General features: G+C 37.9%; 1 protein-coding gene across 1 annotated transcript in view; it reads right to left on the bottom strand.

The window, feature by feature from the left end:
* The window catches only part of CDKAL1 (CDK5 regulatory subunit associated protein 1 like 1), a 377,407-nt gene that overhangs the window by 18,081 nt on the left and 341,636 nt on the right, over positions 1 to 17,690 (bottom strand). The window contains exons 14-15 of the mRNA XM_062514885.1: positions 10,406 to 10,489; positions 6,239 to 6,403 (exon numbers count right to left, since the gene is read on the bottom strand). Coding sequence (XP_062370869.1) covers positions 6,239 to 6,403; positions 10,406 to 10,489 — 249 coding nt within the window. The remainder of the gene's footprint in view (positions 1 to 6,238; positions 6,404 to 10,405; positions 10,490 to 17,690) is intronic.

The raw sequence follows: 17,690 nt of genomic DNA on the forward strand, positions 1-17,690 counted from the left end.
TGCCATGGGCAAGGATATGTCACTAAACCAGGTCGTTCAAAGTTCCATCCAATCTAGCCTTGAACATCTCTAGAAATGGGGCATCCACAGCTTCTCTGGGCAACCCATTCCAGTGCCCCATTCCCCCACAGTACAAAATTTTTCTGAATATCTAGTCTAAACCCACTCTCTCTTAGTTCGAATGCATTTCCCCTTTTCTGTCACTACATGCTCATGTAAAAAGTCCCTGTCCATCTTTGTTGCAGATTCCCTTCAGATACTGGAAGGCCACAATTAGGTTAACCCAAAGTTTCCTCCCTTCCAGGCTGAAGAAACCCAATTCTCACAGCCTTTCCTCACAGGAGAGGTGGTCCAGCCCTCTGATCATTTTGGTGGCTTCCTCTGGATTTGCTCCAACAGGTCCATGTCCTTCCTGTGCTGGGACCCCAGAGCTGGATGCAGTGTTCCAGGTGGGTCTCACCAGAGCAAAGGACAGGGACAGAATCCCCTCCCTCACCCTGCTGGCCATGCTGCTTTGGATGCAGCCCAAGACACAGTTGGCCACCTGGGCTGTGAGTGGGCACTGCTGGGTCATGTCCAGCCTCTCACCCACCTGCACTCCAAGTCCTTCTCAGCAGGGCTGCCCTCCTTCTGTTCATTCCCCAGCCTGTGCTCATACCAGGATTGAGCTGCAGAACCTTGCACTTGGTCCTGTTAAACACTGTGAGATTCCCATGGGCCCAGTCCTCAAGCTCGTCCAAGTCCCTCTGGATGGCTTTCATCCTTCAGGTGCAAAAACTGCACCACTCAGCTTAGTGTCACAAAAAAAGGCATCAGAAAGTGGGAGAGAGTTCAACTGAGCTAACAAACAGTACGTTCCTAAGAATGCAAGAGCACCAAATAGTGCATTGTATTTTCATGAAGCATTACTTGAAAATGATTTTACATAAAAAAATGTTCCTTTTTTGTCAGTATGTTTCTCTTCAATAGAAACTTCCACACATTTCTCAAATTGCCCTTTCTTGGACTTTGTGATACAAAGATCCCTTTGCAAAGTAGCTTTCTGAGAAAGGTAAAATGTATATTCTATATTCATTTATCTTTCTTCTTTGGAAATTCCAGTCTTTCATTAGCATTTCTCATACTTGCTACAGTTTCTGAAATTTTGTGAAAGATTCCTCTACTCACACCTCTATGCCATTTTTTGATTTAAAATTTGCTTCCTCATTCTCTTTTTGCCATAAATCTCTAATCTCTAGTTCCTGTTCAGGAACCAAATTTTCCACCATTGGAAATGCCAGCACATGCAAAAACTGTGCTTATTAATTAATGCACATCTTCTACACTTCCTTCCAAGTCCTTGAAGGAAGTTTCCAATGCAGAGATCTTAATTCTGACATAATTTCTTTCATTCCTGTTCCAGCAGAAGATATTTTCTTCCCCCAATTCTCCATTTTATTTTGCCTGCAAGTGAAGCACCCTTTCTACCTGAGATCAGAGAGTTTCCTTTAAGCTATGCTTTGTTGAATTTTCTTTCTGGCAGGCTATAAAGAAGTGTTTTATATATGCATCTTTCCTGTTTCTTAAAATGAGAAAAAAGGCTGGGTGATGTTTAAAGGTCATCTTTTGCTCATGTAACTAGAAAATATTTGTTGTTAACTGGAAGCTTCTTCATTAGTATCCAGAAGCACATTGCCACAAGAACCTACTGCAGTTAAAATGCAGGGAGGATGGGGGAGAAAACAGGAACAAGCAGAATGACCAAATAATTGTTTGCTAACTGAAAATCAGTGTCTCACTCCTCATTTCCTCCAAAGAGCCCAATGACTTGAATAGCTATTAGCTTAACAACTTTGGGTACTTCCAAGGCTTGAGAGCCACAGAGATGTGCACCAAGATCCCAGACTCACAAAAGGAGACACTGCAAATGGTGCCTCCCAGCAGATGCCATTCACAGGGGAAGTGTTAGACATGGAGAATATTATCACAGAAATCAATGGAAAAGAGAAAACTGAAAGATGTGCCTGTATTTGTTTGAAAAGAAAGTCAGTTATAGATGCATTATAGAAACATGTACTATGAACGTAAAATAATAATGACTGAGGATTAAACAGCCTGTTAAAATTACTTTTTTTTTCCTCTTGCTTTAATTTTCCATCTGATTAAAATTTCCCACCAAAGGCCCTCAGACTTATGGGGCTTTGATTCTGGCAATGCATTGCAACCCTGGCAGGTAGCCAGCCTTTTATTTTTATCCCTCAGCCCTTTGGTCTTTTCTTCATATATTTCTCATCTTGCAGTATTTTTTTCCTCTAGTCAAAGAACATATGTAAACAACTAGAATTATTTTTGGAGTACAGAAGCATAGCACACTCCATTTCTGGTTCTAACAAGAGATCATATTCTTGCAAATTCTTACTTTTTTTCAGTGATTAGTTTTGGGCAAGCATTTGTCTGTAAACAGGATACATTTATTAGGTATTTTACTTTATGCTGCTGAGAAACAGTCAAGATCCCTAAATATGGCCAAATAAAATTAATATAAATATTATTTTTTTTTCTAAATTAGATTACATTCAGATTGCTGATACACACTGCTGACTTTTCATAAATATTATCCAAAAATAATATACTCAACACTATTGTGCATTGCAAACCCAGCTCCAGATCCTCAAAGACAAGTTTACCAGAGTGCTTAAGAACATAGAAAACATGCTAAATTGCTTTTCTGAATCTCAAAATGCTGAAGTGCACTCCTAATGCTTATTCAACTTCAAGCCCACCTCAATGAAAGGATGTAATACCTACAGCATTTACATTTTTGTTTTGTTCTTGTGAAACTTAACTAAATCTTGATCAAAGCTTTGAAATACTTATTCACTGATATTTGTAATTGCAGTTGGTAACTCATGACAGGTTTGTTTTGTCTGAATGTTCATTTTAAGGTTACTGTCACTACCTTTTAATGTCCAATTCACATACATCCTATCTTAGATCTACCAGAACCAAATAAAAATGCCTTTACACATGTTCATGCTTTATTGACTTCAATTTTCATCTATATATCCTCTGCAATGTATGCCTTCTCAACATGGTTCTATTACTGAATCAGCAACTGCATATTTCAAACCCAAGTAAGTCTATAGTAGATCTGTCAATTGAAATTTCCAAATTTTTTTGCACCCCCAAATAGCCCTTCTGTAAAATTCTGCCACTGGGAAACATCACTCCCTTTTGAGTGGCCTTTATAAGAAAAATTGTTCTGAAGTAAAAACAAAAAAACAAACAAACAAACAAAAAACCTGGCAAATACTTTTGCATTTTACTACTTAGTATGTCCACTACAACCACTAAATCTGATTGCTTTGATAGCTTTTTAATCTGAGCTGTTGACTCCAAGACTCTTCTGTCCTTCCTGTTCCAAATTCTGCCACAGAGCCTAACATTACTGAATGTCAAGACCTTGTTCTAAGCCCATCTGCCTGGTTACAGTTTTTCCTTAAAGAGTATAAAAACTGTAAGGCATTCTACATCATTAGTACATTAATAGCTATATGTATTAACTGTGTTCTTCATACACTGAAAAAGCATGAAATGCTAGAAATACTCTGAATAAATTCTATATATATTTGCCTCCTTGCTTGTCACAGACATACAATGTGTGAATATTTTATGGAGCCTCTAAATTGTCCTTCGTGTTTTTGCATTTTGCATTCCCTCTTTTTCAGTCAAATCTATTGACTCCAGTTGGCGACCTACTTCTTTTATTTCTTTGGGCCAATTTGCTGCCGGAGTCATGCAGCCAAAAAGGTAAAAGAAAGGCCTACAACTGTTCCTTCAGACACACATGTTGCTTGGGGTGCTTGCTCTGAATTTGTCAGAAAAAATTATTGAGGGTTACGTAGCAGATGAGGAAGAGAGCATACAACGGTAGATAAACTCTTATTCTTTGGATGTACTTTTCTAGGTACTTAGGATGAGTTTATGACTTGCTTTGACATCCTCACATGATGGTGCTCTAAACTGATTAATTTCCTTAAAAACTACAGCTTCAAAAGATTTCACTCTTTCTGTGAACATTCCTCATTAGAGAGAAGCTGTGATGTGATGGAAACACCTTTCACTGTGTCCTATGTAAGTTAATGAAAACACCATTAATAATGAGCAGACCTTAATTCTTGCTCATACATGTGCACAGTGGAAAATTTATCCAAGATTTCAGTTCTGCAAGTGCAAAAAACCTAGGGGAGACACTTGGGATCTTGTTAAAGATTCAAGATACCTTGCCACTTTTGAGTGAGTATCTGAATTCATCTGTTCTGAGTTGCCTCCTTTGTCTTTCCCCAACCTGCCACCCATGCACATAACAAGCTACAAAAGGCTCCCATTACCCTCATATGTAGCCCCCTTTAACTTGCTCACAGCATCTTTGATTGGAACTATATGTCTTGAGCACACGCAGCAGGAAGTGTTTCCCAGCGGCCCAACCAAGCAGAGCAACCCAAACTGCATCTTGAAGCCAGCCAGAAATCCAAGGTAACTTTCGTGGCAAACTGGCTTTTTTTTCCTGGAAACCTAAAGAAAGTTCCTGAGTTTCCATTTATATTTATGGTTTTTCAGGATGAACTTCCCACTAAGAATTTCAGTTCATGTTCTATGCATTATACTTTGGCCAAGTGTGATTAAAAGCTTTCAGCTGCAGCTTCTATGTACCAAAGACGTTCCATTTACTGAAATACTGAGATTCTATTTTTTTCCCATTAAACAAGACTTCCTAACATTTCCATTGGACCAATCATATATAAGATACTCCCTTGAAGGAGCACTGGTAACCACAAAAGTAATGCAAAGCAATTTGCCTTATCATTTGCTTGCTGCAGCCATTTACAGGGGGATTCCAGGTACTTGTTCATGCCTATCCAAAGGGCAAGACAAGATCTTATATATCTCAACGAGTCCCTATGGAAATTATCAGCATCCTTGATTTTAATAATTTTATCTCTCATTTTAACATAAAAAATTTCAGTCAAGAGTCTGCTTGCTTGTCCCCATCTACAAACTTCTGGCAGCACATACTCAGTTTAATGACAGTCTTGGTTCTGTTCCAGCAGATTATTTAAAAAAAAAACCAACCCATTCTGATGAAAAAATCAGCTGTGTTTAAATAGCCACATAGTCCAACCAGACAATTTGAAGGTTTTGGCTGTTTTTTATCTCTTGCAGACTTTTATCGGGCCAATATACACATACACACAGACAATGTTAATGGAGAGCTTAGTAATGGGTTTGTGCCTAAGTGTCATGATCTGCTGAACACATTACAGTAGGTGCATTACAGGGAGTGCATTACTGCTGCTCTGTGTTTCCACAGCCAGGCTTATTCAAGAGACCAGGGAGCTTAGCTTAACACTGGTTACCTCAGGTATGCCTTGATGATGTATTTTAAATGTGACTACTTAGAACATAAACAAGCACATGTATATACTTTAATACTTATCAGCAATTTACTGTAAAAGCAGTAATGTGGCTGATAAACTGCCAATTATCCTTCTCCCATGTGCTACATATTTTTTGGAGATCCTAACGTCAGTGCTGGAGAAAGGACATCAAATGATGCTTAGAAATGTGATACACATTTTCATTTCACACTCCATCAGTTTTTACAACTAGAGCTCCATGAAATGTATGAGAATACTTGGCTAACAGCCATATCTACTGAGCTGTAAAATAAGAATCAGATCTCTTTTAAAAAGAGGGTTTTTTTTTTTACATGACTAAATCAGATGTTGACCTTTTTCCAAAATATATTGTAAATATTCTGCACCTCTACCCTTCAATTAATTTTGAATCTCTGAATAGTGTTTAGACCTGTTTTAACAGACACCTAATCAATACATATTTTTTAAAAAACAGCTTTGTAAAGAAAAGTAAACTGATTCAGGCTTCCACTAAACTGAAATACACTGAATTACATAATTACTGGTGTTTAATCTTTTCAAGTCTAGGAAGTTATTTCCCCATCTTGCATCTAGAAACAAGAGACAAGTGTATTATTGCCTTTACAGTCAGCAAAGTAAAGCTACAGGCATCAGCAAAAACATATTTTGAAATCAGATTTCAATCTGTCAGAAAAGATTAAAGCTTCATGCATATATAAATGGGAACTATAAAATGATAACAGATACATAGCATGGAATAATTTTGCTTGAACAGCTGTGGATTTGCCAGTGTAGTAAAGCAGAAAATATCTTTTACTCACCTTTGTTAAACCAGAAACTTCTCCTTTTGCTAATGGTCTGCTGATGGATGCAGTGTGAACTCTAGCATCTGATACTGGCTGGCCCTTCATAAAATGTTTCCCAGCTTCATAAATATTCACTTCTACCATCTTACCCATTAACAGAGGATCCTTTGGCACAAGAACCTTTCAAATAAAATAAAGACATAGTCACTAAATACCACAAAGAACTTTAGAATCTCTCGTATCCACTCAGAAAACAGATTTTTGATAAACATCAGAGAAAACCCTAAAACTTGAACATTTTAGTTTACCAGCGTAAACTACAGCCCCTGGCACACTTGACCAGTAAGAACTCCAACCTGCATTCTACAAGAGCTTTGCAGTGTTAGCTCAGCTCTTTTCAACTCCAACCAATGCCTTAAGTCATATTTTTTGACTGATGATAAAGATGGGCCTGAATTGCAGCTTTGGAATCCAGACCCAAACAGCTCCCAAGGGCATTTGCACTACACAGTTCTAACAGACTGCTGTAAAGCTTCCTATTTTCATCTCTGTCCCATGACACTTTCAAAAAAAAATAATAAATTTCTGAGTCTGCAAAGGCTTCAGGACTTTACAGGACAGAGAGCATACCCTTTTTTCTCTTTGCAAATGCCTTTACTTTGATTGTGCAGATCCTTTGCAGCTGAGATGCATGATTGACAATGAATGCCTGTAAAAATAGACGACTGTTTCTTGGGTCAGCAACTAATGTCAGTCTTTCCCGAATTTGCACAAACAAATGATATCAGACAGTCCCATTTCACAAAAAAAGACAGTACATAACAGATGTTGCTAGGTCATGCATTCAAAAAAAAGAGAAAGAGCCCAAAATACAGGAGTGACATTTTTTGCTAAAAGAATAAATGGACTTAAAATGGCTCTCAAATAGGTGAGCAGTTGAAAAAGAAAAGTGAAGTAATTTCCTGATGAATTACATTTTTTATACTGTTTACAATTAAAAATTCAATCACGGGGACTCATTTAATAACATTTACTTGGATCTTATCCACACACAGAATCCCAGGATGGGTCAGGTTGGAAGGGACCTCAGAGGGGTCATCTGATCCAATCTCCCTGTTCAAGCAGAGTCATTGTAGAGCACATGGCACAAGATTGCACCCACACAGTTCTGGAATATCTCCAGTGAGGGAGACTCCAGACCCTCTCTGGGCAATCTGTCCCAGTGCATGATCACCCACACAGTCAAGAAGTTCTTCCTCATGTTCAGGGGAAATTTCCTGTGGATCAGTTTCTGCCAATTACCTCTTGCCATACTGCTTGGCACCCCTGAGGAGCCCCTGGCTCCATGCTCTGACACACTCCCTTCAGCTGCTTGTGGACATTGATGAGGTCCCCTCTCAGTCACCTCCTCTCAAGGATGAACAGGTCCAGCTCCCTCAGCCTGTCCTCACAAGAGATGTGCTCCAGTCCCTTGATCCAGTCCTCACCAGGGCTGAGCAGAGCTTTTCAAAGACAAAGACCTTATCTTTTTATCTTGATTCTTTGATGCTGAAATTGAAATGTCTTAAAATGGCTTAACTTTTAGGACTACATGGGCAGAGGACTTTGAGAGAAAAGAATCTGTGCCACCCACATTTGGAGACCACTTTTTTTTCCAAACACTGCTTCTCCATTTTTATATATCACAACTCTTGATTGTCCCACTTGGAGGAAATCACCACCAGTGGTTTCCCTTCTTCCCTGAAGGCTCAAGGTGTTGATGATTATAAGAGCTTTGAGATCCTTGGATTCTGCTGAGCTACCTAAGCATCTTCCAAGAAAAGCAGAAACCTTTGCCTTTCAGAGACAGGCAAGCTGAGACTAAGCAAACACAAACCTAGAATTCTAATGCTCAGAGAGTATTACAATGTGACTGGACCACAGATCTTCCCAAGTAATTAATCTTGGGCAAATTTAAATCAAAGGGAAACCAGGCAGCTGAGTGTATCACTGGGCTCATGACCTCTGTAAATCTATCTCCTCATGAAAAAGCGAAGTAACTAAATATAAACCCAACTTCAGAAAAAGGTTAAGTGCAAATAACTGGGAGATGCCATAAACAACCAAGCAGTCAGGCTTGGCATACACTCAGAAATTATTTTATGTAAGTATTTTTTAAGAAAAAACCCTCAATGATATTTCTAAGAAACTAAGTTACACCAGCAGAAACTATCATGTTGGCTGTGGATCTGGCAAAGCACCATTTGGTCACTTTAGACTACACTGTTCAATGTAAACTCTATCACCTATGCCTTCACAGGTGCCAGCTTCAGCTGCAGCTCTGTCAGTGCAGCTCTACACATGTGGGTTTAATAGCAAATTATTTTAGTATAGATGAGCTCAGATAAGACAGAATAAAATTGATAACTATTTGAGTTAACAGAACACTACACCAGGACTCTGAGCTTCAGCTTAAATAATATATAATATTTAGGCTTCAGAGTGGTTTTCAATTTACTATCATTCAATTTACTGCTATTAATCTTAGTTACTAGAATGGATTCTTGTGCTTTCCTGGGGGAGAAGTAGGATACCATCCTTATGAAACATTTCACACATAAGATTTTAGGGAAAAGATTTGCATTTCCTTAATGGAAAGCATTTCTTCCCTAATAGAATTTAAAATTAGTCCCTACGTGACTATTTGTATTTTGTGAATTCTTTATCAGTCCCAGTCATGAGCTGTATTAGGTGCTGCACAAACACAACACAAAAAATCAACACTTTCTTTCCTGTACATATTGCTTTTCATTTAATTAATTAACCTTCCATAAAACAAACATTGAACAAAAAAGCCCCAAGAAATTTCTTTTTAATCTCCATGTGGAAGACCATGTTCCTCTACTCTAACTGATTAGCTACAAAATCAAGGAGCATCAATACATAAGACTTAGACAAAAGCTGGATATGTAATAAAAAAGAGATTTATCAAAAAAAAAAAAAAGGGAGAAAGTCAGGAAAAATAATTAGTGACTCAGATACCTAACAGAAACAGATATTTTAGGAATAGCAACATTACTTGCTACTAAGGAAAACTAAATAAATAAATAAATAAATTCTGTAACATAACGTAAAACCAGAAGAAAGTAGAGCCATCATCTATAGTCTCTCAAGGTTCAGAAGACTGAATACCTAATGGTAACAAAAGTAAACTGCAGACAGCTTAGTACGAGAAAAGGGAGAATAAAATCATGATGATTCAGTAAAGCAAATTTAGGTCTTATTAGGTCTTTAGGTCTTAAGAAAGTCATTGGCTTTTGAGCAAAAGTAACAATTTCGTGAAACTGATGCGTGCAATTCTTTCTCAGCTCAAAGACAATGTTTTTGTCTGGCAAGAATTTATCTACAGGAAGTACTGAGAAGGACATGGCAAAAACTAGAAGGAAGGAATGCCATTTAGGGGGACCTACACAAGCCTGAGAAGTGAACCCACGAAAACATAAAGAGGTTCAAAAAGTCCAAGCGCAAGGTGCTGCAGCTGGGCTGGGGCAAGCCCAGACATAAGTACAGACTGGGAGAACTCATGGAGAGTGACAACTTCCCTGCTGAGAAGGACTTGGAGGTGCTGGGGGATGAGAGGCTGGACATGAGCCAGAAATGTGCACTTGCAGTCCAGAAAGCCAATTGTATCCTGAGCTGCATCCAAAGAGGGGTGGCCAGCAGGGCCCCTTCCAGCCCAAACCACTGTATGATTCTATGAAACACAACATATCATGCTGAAGTGTTAATGTAAAAAAGTTTCTGACCCTTCTATTGTTAATTTTTTTTTTCACATTCCATTGCCTGAAATGCTTTTCAGAAAGACGTATGCAAACTGTCATGACTCAACTATTCAGAAATCAATGGGGATTGATTTGGGGACACAGAAATTAAAATTACTGCAATAATTAACAGCTTCTTAAACCACACTATATATTCAAACATCCATGGGATATTTCTTAACACAATTTCGGGTAAATTATATTTACAACACAATAATAAAACAAAATATCTCATAAAAAAAGCCTTTATGGTCACGTGTTTCCCGGAAAATACTTCTCATTTCTTTACTAGATTTTTTTTTTATCCTGACACACTGTTTTGATGAAATTATCAGAAAGCAAATATGAAACAAAACCTGTTATTTGGTTTATTTAATTGTACCTGCTCATAGAAAGGATTGTGAGCAACGTAGTAATTGGAGTCAAAGGATTCTTCTGTTACCAGAACTCTCTGCCTCTCACCAACCTAGAAAATAGAAGACGAGAGATGACTCAGAAAGCAAAACCAATGAATTATACTGAGAAGAGAACTGCAGCTACAAACAAATGCCCTCAGCAGAAATAATCAAATTTTCTGAGGAAACTGCCTCGGCAAGAAAGTGGAGTAGAGAAAACCCTACTTATAAGAGTCTAAATCTCACAGGGTTAGGAGTAGAACTGAGGGACTGTAATGGCTAACATGAAAATCCAGTTCAGAAATATAAACTGATTTTTACTTTATTAACATGATAGCAAATAAAAATGTCAGAGTGAACAAAGTCCATTACATCTTCATCCACCTAATGAAAAAAATATGCAATCAATCACCAAAAGGGTGTCTGTTCGTTAAAAGCCACACTTGTCATTTACAATGCTGGGGCATCTCCTTATCCCCTCTTGGTGATCTAATTTCTTGTAAGATCACATGTTATCCATGACAGTAGAGCCAACACTGCATATTACAAAGATTCAAGAAGAAGAGTTTTTAACAACTCACAGACCCAACATACTAAAGGCAAAATAAACACTGGTCTGGAAAGACCTGTGTTTCAATTATACCTCCCAACCTCCAAATGCACTAACACAGTTCAAAGGAAGCACCGATTTTAAAATTAAATAGAAGACGCCAAGACAAAGGGACCAAACAGATATGGAACAAAATCTGACCTTCCCCAGAGTTCAAAATCCCCTACATAACACTTCTGGTCTTGTCCTTTACTGAGTTTATGATGAAGTGTATAGCTTAATTTTTGCAAACCTGGAAGGACATTTAGCTCACATTTTTAGTCTGAGCCCATCTCTACTTCTTCCAATCTAAATGTGCTCTGGATGATTTACAAACTATTTGACAAATGCATTCTGCAAATTACAACTGTCTAGTAAGTTAAATTTACTCACTGCTTTTATTACTATTCTGAGACTGAAAAAGGTTTCACATTTTACTCTGAAGTTTTAATAGCTATGAGCACAGTTATATTCCCCTCCCCTCTCCCTGAAAGATTCCCACCACATCCTAGTGGCAGCTGCTACACACAAGTTTTAAGACCTCCATCATAAGTTCCATGTGAACTCTGGAAGATGCAGAGTGGATAATAATGTTTAGATTCTTTAAGGTACAAGCAGTAAAAGATAAGATTAAGATTTTATCTTACAGTTAATGGCAAATGGCAGAAAATAGAACTTTAAGAAATAGGACACATCTGCTATCTAGTGCACATATGTACACACATATACATGAACACGAGGTACATATATAATTCTCCACTTGCTAAAAAGAAAGATTTCACAGAATAACTCTTGCCTTCCCTTCCTCATGCATTTATCTGGAACATTCCCAAAGTAAACCCTAGAAAGCAAGAGAGACATCGAGCACCAAGCTCATTTCCCCAAAGGCAGATAGACTTCAATCCCCAGAGCCACAAGTTGTGGGGTACAGAGCAGAAGGGGCAAAATCCCTGAGTTCCAGTAACAGAATCCTAATAGTAGAAAATATGGATGTTTTTGCATGCTTTCAAGAGGTGTTTAAGACTTGTTTATAGCATATCTAGAATTTCCATTCTCTGGCAAGTCTGCAACTACAAATAACAACAGAGAAAACATACTCAAATTTTAATAAAAATCCAGTGTAACCAGCAGCATAGTGTTTTTTGGTTTTTTTTTAATAATTGTTTTCAAGAAAACAGTCATTAAATCCCTAGAGGAGTTTTGCAAAACATGTCAATCAGGCACTTGAGATAACTACTCCAGTAATAAGATTACAGAAAACATTTCCCCTAAACTGAGAGGTTTTGTTACTTCTATAATACTTGAGACCACAGCTTTTAAAAATCACAACTCAATATCTGCTGTAGCACTGAAGTACTCAAGTCTCAGATGTCCTGCAATATTATGAAAAAAAGGAGGACAGAATGTTAGATAAGCAACATTCACCCTTGGGCAAACATGCTACCACTGAAAATCACAAAGGCCAGTCACCAAGTCATCCTATTTATTATTTACCAACACCGAAACTTAGCAAAACTGGCTCAGAGGAATATTGGGTCTGTAACTCATTTCTCAGCGGTCCTGTGGTCCCCTGATTCTCTCTGGTCATAACAGTCTGCCCTCATTGTGGCTGTGAGCCCTGCCTGTGAGGCAGACTAGGCTACATGTGTTATCTTCAAACTCTGAGATGACAGAATGGTAAGCATATTATGCAGGGAAAAAAAAAATAAAAATCAGAGGGAAGAAGAAAAGAACACCTGTGTTAGATCATTTGATATAAGCTGTGGTTTCTTCAGAGACATATTGCCAGTTTTTCTCAGCTTTGCTTCCAGGAGCCAAAAGAGGTCAGGTCTGCATGTCTCAGTGGGCCAGAGGGAGAACTTCTGGGCTCAGAATTTCTTGGGAATGGGAGGAAATCAGGAAGGCTAAATTCATCACATAGTATCAGAATGGTGGCATTTAAATTGAGGACCAGAAGTTCAGAGGAGCAGAACAGCCCATACCAATTTACAATACATGCATACAGACAGACAGACAGACACACACACACACACAAGACTAACAGGGCACACTGTAAGGAACGAAAAGTAAACTTGGTAATTGTCCATTTGCTGAAGTTATGGATCTGTAGCCTTGTCCAAGGCTGAGATCCCTGAGAAATACAATACTCAGCTATTTGCAGACTCTTTTGCCATAACAACAGAGAAGGAAAATTCCATTTAATGAGTTAGGCCATTGCGTATTCATGATCTACAAGACTAATTGGCTACATGCATTTGTAAGACAGAAAATTACTATCTATCCTGCATCCAAGTATAATTAAGAAGAAATGTAAGTACGCAGAACGCAGCTTTGGTATTGAAATTTGTTCAAAAAGTGGAATATGTCATCATTTCTGCAATTATTCCCCTGGGATCACTAAGTGCCTATGTTTCACCTCTCTCAGAATTTAAATATGCAGAAACCAGACATGATATCTAATAACAGTCATAATTATAATAACTTTGATGATTTTTTTTCAGGCGTGTAGCAGCAGAAGTAGTTCACTATCTTATTTTTATTCCTATTCTTTCATCTGCTTCCATAGGTACACATGAGTTCCAACTCTCAGGGAACTACAATTCTGCCAAAGCATCTGGAACTGAGGCAACTCAGCCCTGGCATCTCAATTTGGAAAGGTTTCCTATAGAAGTATTATTTTTTACATTATGGATGACATTGTGAAAATATTTATGAATAATAGCAAAAAATCCTTGCTCAGCAATCTCCCCCATGCCAAAGTGGGCTGGTCACATAATTTACACAAGGGTAATTTGCTTTCACCAAAAACAATGCAACAATTGCTGCTGGTCTGATCACTTCCTGCACTGCAACAGTTACCAGGAAGTTTGTAAATCTCAGAGTTAATAATCAAATCATTTAGGAACTTTTATTTCATTTTCATTTATCCTACAGGAAATTCTGACATGATAATTCTTTAACTCAGTTTTTCCTTTACCGGAAATCATGAAAAGCAGTTTTTCCAGCTGGGTGATTTTATAAAACAAATGAACAGCAAGAAACGTCCAAAATCCTTCTTGGCTGCAGTCAAGTTTCTTTTTAAAACCAAAACTAACTGAATCACATAAAACTCAAGACTGGTTTTTTTAAACTCTGCAACAGTTTGGGTGCCAAGGAATGTCCCTTTGTGCATGCTTTGATAGAATATTGCTATGTAATGTCAACAGCGGTGCCTGCTGTGATTACACTCAGGTAATGTGTAACCCCTATATTTTTTTTCATCAGTGAAGACTATGATTGCACAGTTTGTATTTGTTACTTACTACAGCCAGAGCATGTGGCACATGATCTTTCTCAATGTTTCCTTATCGCTCTTTTACCTGTATTTTATCAGCTCTGTTTTTAAGAGCCTCTGATTGGCTAAAAATATATAAATTAATAACCACTGCATTTCTATACTTTTCCCATAGAAGAAAGCACACTGCTCATGCAGCATCTCTACTGATCTGGAGATAGTGGCCAAAGCCTTCTTCAGGCAAAGTTCAATTCATAGTGGAACTGGTAAGGATGTCTCCATTTCTCTTGAAGGAGTTTGGCTTGGATTCTGACCCAAATCATCATGGAACATACTTAGTATAAGGCTTGGAAGGCACATAAAAATCTGCTTTCCTGTATTTTTTATTTAAATACATCATAAAGCAAGCAATGAAAAACACACCATCACAATTTATGTGTGCATGTTTTAGCAGATTATTCTGATGTATAGAATATTTCTGGTAAACATGCATATTTGACCTTTATTAAGTATAACAAAGTTCAAGCAAAAGCAATGTAGATAGTGTTTATTCTACATCAGTTTTGGTTTACTTCTCCCTTGATTTTTCAGTTGTGTTCTAATTATTTTGAATAAATTTTAGCAATTATGCAGACTATGTATTCTTCACTATAAAGCAGAAATGAACTGCTGGACCTAGTTTTTATAAATCATGCGAATCCATCTGTAAACAGTAGCCAAATTTCTTAAAAATTATAATTAAGCATTCCCTAGGTCTTCTGTTTACGTATTGTAGGTGTTTTCTCCACCCAACAAAGAAGTCAAAGTGTGCCACTACCTCCCTGTAAAAGGGACTTATGACATGGTCCTATTTTGATGATACCTCTTTTCAAAATCTCCTTTGTACTGCTTTGCTCTGCTATGCAGCAATGCTGCTCCAAAATTGAGGATGTATACATCCCTCCCTTTCTGAAGGTAATCTTGGAGACAAAGAACGGACTTGTCTCAGAGCTTTTCGACAAAGCTGTTAGGGATTTAAATGTGGCTATTGGAAAGCAGTAACACTAAAACAGTTCAGCCCCTGAGCATGACAATTTTTATGCTGGGATAAATACACTTTTCTAGTTCGCAGCATAGACAGCTGCCACTTCACTAAGGCTCAAGTTACAATGGCTGTCCAATTCCAGATGGGTAATTGCCTCTTTTTTAGAATGTTATGTTCAGTGCATTACCCTCCACAGAACTACAGCAACAGAGTGACATAAATATTTAGAATTCCATATCTTTTACATCATACAATAATCAGTCAGATTCATCTTTATAACATGTGTCTGGCGATTTTACCTGAGGAAGGAAATGTAGAACCTGAGCACTCCAGTGCTGCAGACCAAGCAGCTGAATTCACCCCATGGATTTCGTGTATTCCTACTTCTTCCTCCCAAACCTAGACAGTGCTGCCTCAGTCCTACAATGCCACTAATCAGCAACAAAAACAAAATTTTCAGTGTTTTCCCTGTACTTATATTGCTCAAGTTTTTTTCAGCCTTGGAGACAGCATTGGGTGGTTGTCTTCATGTACAGGACAGTATGTATTCAGCTCTTAACTAATGAACTCTGGAAACCCAAATGAAAAGCAGACAATGCTCAGCAACGTGTCTCATTTCACCATCAATCAATACAGCTGACTCTGTTAAATCATCATTATTGAGCTACCCTTCTTTGAACAAAGCTGTACTTCTATGGTTTTTTAAGATTGCATAAAACTATGACTTATTTTTTTTTAATCTTTGCCTAATACCTAGGCAAATGGCGTTTTAAAGTTTTGTTTTAGGCATACGTGCTTCAGCCACACTGCTCTTTCCACAGCATCATTCAAAATTCAGAATGGACACAGGCAACAGATGCCCACAGAAAAAACTCTTTCAAACCATTTTCCAGGCTGGCTTGAGGCTGTGTAAGCTGGAAGGAAGGATTAGGTATAAATTAAAAGACAGCCAGCTCTAATAGTACACAATCAGCATAACAAAAAAGTGCTTTAGACCTTCGGCAGCAGGCACTGCAGCTCATTAACAGCAAGTGAACACCTTCCCTTTGGAACCCTTATGAATTTGTTGGTGTAGTTATGGGGGAGGGAAAAGGTAGAGAGAGAAGGAGGTGAGAGATAGAAGTAGACTGCTTCTGCTTTCTTGGCCCACTGCTCACGCTTCAGGGTAAATAGATCCTTTCTATTACTGTGCACCTGCATCTGACTGCTTCATTTTGATTTGGTCTCCTGCTGGGAAAATGTAGCTTCTCCCAGCACATACAAACCCTGCCATGCAGCTTAGATGAAAATTATATTCAGAGATGTGAGCGGTGACCTAAAAATGACAACTGGTCCTCAAAATATCTGATTCCTTTTAAATTGTGTAAGCTTGCATTTTGCTTGTCTCTCCTTTTCATTGCCTAGAAAAGGGGTAATAGAAGTAGTATGTTGACAACTCTGTCATACTCCATTTCTAAATTTCATTGACTGTGTACAGTATTACAAAAGGAAAATAAGTTTTCTGAAATGGGAGATACATATTGCCCCTGAAAGCAGTCTCTCTCATTGGATCTTTCTGTTGTAAGCCTCAGCTTAAGCAGAAAAAGATGAGGTGTCAGAAACGGGCTTTTTTCTGGATCTGGCACATCGTTGCTAAGAAGCTGTTTTGTTGAGCTCACTGAAACATTTTCCACACGTGCAAAATCCAATTCTGACTGTTACACAGAGGAGTGACCACAGAGCTGGGAAAGTTGCTACAGCAATATAAAATACTCTGTCAAAAACTGGTATTTGAGACTATCAGGTAGCATGAGCACTCAAGCAACGGCCTTAATGTAATACTAGCAAAAGCCTCTCCCTCCTCTTTTTCAAATGATCTGACATACCCCATAAAACTGTTGCAAATATCTACAGAAAAAGTCTAAATAAAAAGATCATCTCAAAATAGGAAAAAAGAAACACCTGAGAAGGTAAAATATGTTGAAGGTCTTCCTTTCATAACCATAACATTTCACAAATAAAACAAACAAAAAAAACCCAAAAACAAACAAACAAACAAAAAAAAACTAGACAAAGAGTCTACCCTTAAGAAAATTAGAAATAATAAAAAAAAAGTATAGGAAAACATACTATTAATGCTGATTTTATAGAATGGAAGATGGCCTTTAGAATAATCTTTTAATTTTCAACTTCGAGCCAATTTGGCAACCAGATGGATTAGGGTGGCATGAGTAAACAAATGTTTGGTTTGGTTCTTTAAATTTTATTGTGCTTTTTTCCTAATAACAAGCTAAGCCTGTAGTGCAATGAGGCAACCAAACTAAAAAGAATGATGGTCTTTGTTAGGAAAGGACATCATTATGCTTCTTCTGTGAAATTATTTAGAATTATTTACAATGGGTGTTT

Source organism: Cinclus cinclus, chromosome 1, assembly GCF_963662255.1.
Source record: "Cinclus cinclus chromosome 1, bCinCin1.1, whole genome shotgun sequence".
Classification (NCBI taxonomy): domain Eukaryota; kingdom Metazoa; phylum Chordata; class Aves; order Passeriformes; family Cinclidae; genus Cinclus; species Cinclus cinclus.